The sequence below is a fragment of the Cricetulus griseus genome, chromosome 3 (genome assembly GCF_003668045.3).
Source record: "Cricetulus griseus strain 17A/GY chromosome 3, alternate assembly CriGri-PICRH-1.0, whole genome shotgun sequence".
NCBI lineage: Eukaryota > Metazoa > Chordata > Mammalia > Rodentia > Cricetidae > Cricetulus > Cricetulus griseus.
The window spans coordinates 95,678,479-95,685,455 of NC_048596.1; the positions used below are offsets into that span (position 1 = coordinate 95,678,479).

The following is a 6,977-nucleotide window of genomic DNA, read 5'->3' on the forward strand; positions in this document are numbered from 1 at the left end:
TTCTCATGTGTCAGAAATGGTTATGTTATACACATAAGGAGGCACCATAAAAGCCAAGGCAAGCCAGAGAGAAAAGCCCCTGGGTAAACTTGGAACATGAAGACTTGAGACGCAAAAACTACATTGTTAAATGAAAAATAGACTAAACTAAACAAAATGAAATCTGCTGGAAGAGAAACTTTCAGAGCTATTGGGAACATAAAACAATAGAGGAGGTGAAGAGTAGAATGCATGCAGAACTGTCCAGAGACAGGGACTTGGAAAGGCAACTGGACTATGACATTGTAGGATAACTTTTCTGTAGATTGGAAAGCTGAATTGTGTACACATCTATAACCCCCCTCCCTCAGGCATCAGTTCTGCCACCTTACAGTTATATCACCTTTGTGACTTTGTTCCTTCATTTTGATAAAGGGTGGGTAATGATAATTATATTACCAGATATAGAGACTATCTTTCATGCACATGGATGCAATTTAAACGCATACAAAGGTAGATTTCTAACTTCAGGTCCAACATATAACAGCTGACAAGCAATCCCAAGACATGAGTAGAAATCAAGCACACTAGTGATCCGAACCTTTGGCTATAATGAAGACTGAATAGCCCCAAAAGTTTCTCAAGGTGATTGGTGTGTCAATTCATCCCTTCCTGTTGGATCACAAGACCTACTTTAAAGTAATTTTTAGTTTAGTCTCACAGATGAGAAATGTCTATATGAAGATAAACAAGAAAAGAGCCCAGGGCAATATTCCCAAAGGAGCCAAGGTCCACAGAAACCATCAGAGGACTCCAGAAGCACAGAAGGTGAACTTGTATCCATCTTCTCCATGGTGTTACTCCCTGGTGTATTTTGGAATTGAGTCATTGGTCTCATTGTCAATCCTTTGCTACTGTATTCATCTGATAGATGTAACCATATATGATTCTTGTCCACTTGGGGTAACACATATCTAGAAGATGCAGTTTTAGCCCACATCTCCCAAGAGAAGAACTAGATGTAATTCTGTGTCCATAGCACAAACATTTTTCCCCCTTGAGTTTGTTCTTATCATTGTAACCATTCTTTTCCAAAATGTTAAAGTTATTTTAGACTTGAAGTTTTTTTTCTATAGTGGGTTAAACTCCTTTCTCTGTGCCTTTGTTGGAAAATGTGATGAAAGAAATGAGTTTTACCTTAGAAGTTTACATGGGAAGAAAGGAGAAAGAAAAAACAATAAGTAAAAAAAAAAAAGTTTTCGTTGAAGGAGGAGTCAAAAGGAAAAAAATGGCCCCATATCTAAAATGTATTATCATAAACTCAGTATACAGTTACTGCTGACCCTCCCATGATCTGGCTCCACCCATGAGGACCACAGGTCAAGCTGACCAATAGCTTCAAAGCATTATGCAGAACAAAGGGCCAGAACATTGTCTGTGAAGAATAAAAGGCCACCACTTCTAACAACAGCATGTACCTGCTTCTGACACTCCTGTGATCACCAGCAAGCTCTCAGATTTGACATCATGGTGAACTTTACTGCTGAGGAAAAGGGTCTCATCAATGGCCTGTGGAGTAAGGTGAATGTTGAAGACATTGGTGGCGAAGCCTTGGGAAGGTAAGAATTGGTTGTCGATTCATCTGGGAGAAGGGTGAATAGTACCTTGGACAAATCACCAGGAAAGTCAGGAATTCTGAGGATCCCTGATTTTCCACTTTTTTCCTATTTCATAGACTTCTTGTTGTGTACCCATGGACCCAGAGATTCTTTGACAGCTTTGGGAACTTGTCCTCTGCTTCTGCTATAATGGGCAACCCGAGGGTCAAAGCCCATGGCAAGAAGGTGCTGACTTCTCTTGGAGATGCCATTAAGAACCTAGACAACCTCAAGGCTGCCTTGGCTAAGCTCAGTGAACTGCACTGTGACAAACTTCATGTGGATCCTGAGAACTTCAAGGTGAGTTCGGGGCAAGCTCACACATTTATTTTGCATTTGTCTCAGAGACACAAATGGAACCTGAGAATATGAGTGATGCTGATGCTAACATAGATCTAAAAATTCTTTGGTCTAGGCAGGATGACAGTGAATGGTTGGAAGAAACCTAAATTAGTTACAGGCATTTAGAAAATTTTGTCATGATAGAAGTTTGTTGTACTGATCATGGAGAATAATGAGAAAGAATAGCAGATCTAATGGAAGAAATGGAATCTGGAAAGGGAAAATAGCTTAACTTCTTTAGGTCCTAATGGTTGATGTTGAAGAAAAGATTTGGGGTAAAATTTAAAGGTGCACTTTCTCCATTAACAACATATAAATATATTAAAATCCCAAGTGAATATTGGGACAAGTGGAGGCTTGTTTCTACATTGGTGGTAGTTTTAAAACTACACTAAGGGCACTTGTAGCACAGAAATTCTGCATTTAAATATATTGGACAATTGGTGAATGGGAAAAGTAACAAGAAAGGCAAATAAATATACTGGGAAGAGGAGAAAGTGTGAGAATTCACTCAGAGCAGTGGTGACTGGAAAGACAGATGTACAATAGAACAAAGCTCATCAGAGATGATTGAATGTTACAGCATAGTCTCAAGACATTTCTTTGTTTTTCATGCATAGTCTTTTCAGAACCTGCATTTAACACACCAATTTGTTTGTCTTTCCTCAAACAGCTCTTGGGTAACGTGCTGGTGATTGTTTTGGCAAGTCACTTCGGCAAGGAATTCACGCCCGAGGTGCAGGCTGCCTGGCAGAAGCTGGTGGCTGGGGTGGCCACTGCTCTGTCCCACAAGTACCACTGAGCCCTTTCTCCAGATGTCCAGTGATCCTGTGTGTCCCCTATGCCCTATTTCTGCACATGAGTACTGGGATGGTCCTTGAAAACACAGGTTGTTTAATAAAGATCATTCATCCCAGTAATCAAAAAGTCATTTTTGTCTTGTCTATTTTACTTCATTGCTAAAAAAAAAAAAATGTTTAGTGGGTTTGTGGGAGAGGGGAAGCCAGGGAGATACCTGAGTATCTCTGAAAACTAAAAGGTCTCAAGAGAGGAAAGTAGGTGCCATGGAAGGCTTCTACAGACCCAGGGAAAGTCTAAAGCCAGGAAAGAATTCTCAAAGAGAAGAAGGGACTAATTTAGTAGAAAAGGACTTGGGTTTGTAACATATAAAAACTTACTATAGAGGGTGAAGAAAAGGGTGGCAGGAGACATATCGTGACAGATTATGACACATCCCATTTCCATTAAGAAAAAGCTTTAGAGATCCAAGATCTAAGATGGGATTGTTATTTTAAATTATTTTATGCACATTTTCTTCATAAGAGGATTTATTGTATAACCAGTTGATATATTCTTCCCTAGGGAAGACTATTTATCCAGTTCTCAGCATTCTTTAGTTGCCTGTAATTCTTTGTGTGTTGTTGAGGTCTCACCGTCTTTCCCCGAACAATGTTAGCATGTGTCACAAAAATCTCCTAGATCCTCTGCTCTTACAATCTTTTGTGTCTCTTCTGAAGTGTTTCCTGAACCTTAGGTGTGAGAGTGTTTTGTAAATATATTCCCTGGGCCTAGGTTCCACAACTCTTCATTTTGATATGTTGTGGATTTCTGTAGTTGTCTCCATCTATTGCAAAGAGAAGTTCCCTGAATGAGGGACAAAGACTACACATACATATATGCATGCAATAAGAATTAATGACAAGCCAGATGATGGTGGCACATGGCTTTAATCCCAGCACTCTAGAGGCAGAGGCAAGTAGATCTCTTTTAGTTTGAGGACAGTCTGGTCTACGAGAGCCAGTTCCAGGACAGCTAGGGCTACACAGAGAAACCCTGTCTCTCCCCCCAAGAAAGAATTAATAACAAAAGAAGACATAAATTTGAAAGAGAAAAAGGATGGTATATGGAAGTGTTTGGACAGAGGAAAGGGAAGGGAGATATATTGTAACTATATCATAATTTCAAAATGTTTTTGAAAAGGTGCATTATTTAATTTTTATGAGTCTGTATCTATATCTGTATTTGTGTTTGTATATATGAAAAGAGGTGTTTCTGGAAGCCAGTACTATTGTTTTCAACTAGAACTGGAGCTCAGGTGGTAATTGGGCTATATTGGTAGATACATTACTACCATCTCACAAATGGTAAAAGATAATGTAGTTGGTTTTCTCTCAGGCTGTATCTTCCATACTGGCACACTAATAAAAATTCCTTACAGGACTATGTAGGAAGAGTGAAGAAACTATGAAAGCTGTCCACAGAAAGACACTACTTGTCATGAAGTTCCTGATGTGTAATTCCGTCCTAGCTGTGACAGTGCATGTGGACGGTTACTGGATGGAAATATCCCTGCTACTTTAGGGTTATTTTGTAAACACACAAAAAATGAAGACAGCCTGGTTGAAGCAACCTGAAAGGTCAATCATTTAGACTTCAAGTACTCAAGCTGCCAAGAGAAGTGAGAAGGCTGAACCCACATCCTGCATCACCAGGTAGTTACCCTTTTACAGTGGGAATGACAGCTGCATGACTACACAGTGCATTCACAGGGTGGAAAGTGCTGTGATATACACACAACAGATTACTCTATTTCAAAGTATGACAGAGGCAAATTCAGAGACATCCTCTACTACAAAACAGTTAATTATTCCTACTCAGAAATTGAAAGGTAGTAGGAACTGCTTTCCTGAGGCCGTGGGCAACTAGGGAGATCATGGCCTAAACTTACAGAAAAAGAATCCAATGGTTTCTTATAAATCACTTATGAGTAAGGGGCGTATTTCTGCCACCCAAGTCTTGATTCCCATGCCTAAAAACAGCCTCATACTCACTGAGGCTTTCCCATGTTTGCCTATGCTTCAGCTTTAATGTATTGACCACTATAAGCCTAGAGACTAAAAGGAAAGAGTGTGAAAGATACCATTGCAAATCTCTTGTTAGGAGGAGAAGGGACCAAAGGAAAGGAAGAAAGAAATAAAGAAAGAAAGAGAGACAGAGGAAAAAGTACAAGCTATGAAAACTTGAGCAGGAGGGTCTCCCCCCACAAGGGACGGAAGGGGCCTACTTAAGGCTATCTTAGTGGAAATGCTATCTAAACCTTACTCCACTGGACTCCACCCTTGTCTTGCCCAGCCTCTCTTGACCAATAGCCTCAGAGTCCTGGGGAGGGGGGCAGGGGTCCAAGGTCCAGGGTGAAGAATAAAAGGGCAGGCCTTCAGCCACTTGAATACACTTGCTCCTTTCTACATACCTGTGGTCTCTCCAAGCTTCTAGACCTGACACCATGGTTCACTTCACAGCTGACGAGAAGGCAGCTATCACAAGCATATGGGATAAAGTGGACTTGGAAAAAGTTGGAGGAGAAACTCTGGGAAGGTAGGATCTGAGACCAGGGCAGGGGAGGAATGGAGAGAATATTGTGCTTGGCAGAAACATCCAGGCTTCTTTAGGGGTTTGTGACTATTCTGACTTTTAACGGCTAATGCCCTGTGCTTTAGGCTCCTGATTGTCTACCCATGGACTCAGAGATTCTTTGACAAATTCGGAAACCTCTCTTCTGCCACTGCCATCATGGGCAACCCCAGAATCAGAGCCCATGGCAAGAAAGTGCTGACATCCCTAGGCTTGGCGGTTCAGAACATGGACAACCTCAAGGAGACTTTTGCTCATCTGAGTGAGCTGCATTGTGACAAGCTTCATGTGGATCCTGAGAACTTCAAGGTCAGTGTGGAACATGCTCATGTGCTAAATTTAAATATGACATGGAAAAGAATAAAAGTTAAGAGCATGGTTGGTCCCTAATGCTTTGGCTTGCTTCCAGGAACCTACTCTTCTTATTGGGTTGACTTGCTTAGCCTTAATATAAGGAGAGGAGCTTAGTCCTACCCCAACTTGATATGCCATGATTTGTTGGCATTCCTGTGGACCTATCCTTTCTGAAAAGAAAAGGATAGAGGAGGAGTGGATGGGGCACTAGGTTGATGGTGGATGGAGGTAATGGGAGAAGAGGAGGGAGGAGGGAGATCAGGTTGTAAAATAAATAAATAAATTCAATTGTTAGGAATGAAAGAAAAGCATGACTGATTATGCTGGCCCAGATCTCAAAATACGTGCATCCAGATCTAGTGTTAATGAATTGATAGAAATTTCTCCTATAAATTTGCAAATGTGCATAAAAGTTTTTTAGATAGACATGTGGTGTCTCAGTATACAACTCAGTGGTTACAGTGCTTTTTCAGGGTACATGAAGCAGGGGACTCGTCTACCAAAAGGAAAAAAAAGGAGCAGCCTTTGGAGTTAATTAGCCCACACATGGAAGTAGATAAAGCATTTGTAATTGACATTTTGTTTTAGAGAAGGAGAAATATATTATTTATGTGGATTCTAAATGATTGCCACTTTAGGAAAGTTATGAGAGAAAACTAGGCAGACTTTTCTTATTGGTTTGATGAACTTTCTAAAAAATTGCAATCCTAATGAGCAATATAAGGAGTGTCTATTTTCTCCATTGCTGGAGACTTACTTTGTAGTGAACATGTCACAGAAATCCTGCATTTATGAAGCCAGTCCATTGGCAAATAAGAAAAGAAGCAAGAGACATTGGTAGGATTGAGGAAACAGAAGGAAACAGGCTGGAGGAGGCTTAATGGGAGCAAGGAGTGAGTGCATTTGAAGAGTGAAATTGAACCAACCTCCTCATTAGAGTGGATAGGTATTTGGGGAATGGAGTTCTCAAGGAAAGTAACTTAAACATATTTTTTTTCATGTAAATTCTCTCCGGAATCCCCTTTTCTCATTTTTGTGTTTCCTCCCACAGCTCCTGGGCAACATGCTGGTGATTGTTCTGTCTTCTCACCTTGGCAAGGAATTTACAGTCGAGGTACAGGCTGCCTGGCAGAAGCTGGTGGCTGCAGTGGCCAATGCTCTGTCCCTCAAGTACCACTAAGCCCCCTTTCCTGATGACCAGCACTGCTGTGTACCCCTCAGCCCCATCCTATA

At 40.9% G+C, this 6,977-nt stretch overlaps 2 protein-coding genes across 2 annotated transcripts; both read left to right on the plus strand.

Annotated features, from left to right (window-relative positions):
• The first annotated feature begins 1,506 nt into the window (after positions 1 to 1,506).
• Positions 1,507 to 2,781, plus strand: Hbe1 (hemoglobin subunit epsilon 1). Its single transcript, XM_027408026.2, has 3 exons — positions 1,507 to 1,598; positions 1,715 to 1,937; positions 2,653 to 2,781. The coding sequence occupies exons 1-3, from the start codon at positions 1,507 to 1,509 to the stop codon at positions 2,779 to 2,781; spliced, it is 444 nt and encodes a 147-aa protein (XP_027263827.1).
• A 2,481-nt stretch (positions 2,782 to 5,262) lies between these two features.
• LOC100768087 (hemoglobin subunit beta-Y) lies at positions 5,263 to 6,977 on the plus strand. The gene is made up of 3 exons (XM_027408025.2): positions 5,263 to 5,354; positions 5,477 to 5,699; positions 6,796 to 6,977. Exons 1-3 carry the CDS (start codon positions 5,263 to 5,265, stop codon positions 6,922 to 6,924), a joined length of 444 nt encoding a protein of 147 aa, XP_027263826.1. The 3' UTR covers positions 6,925 to 6,977.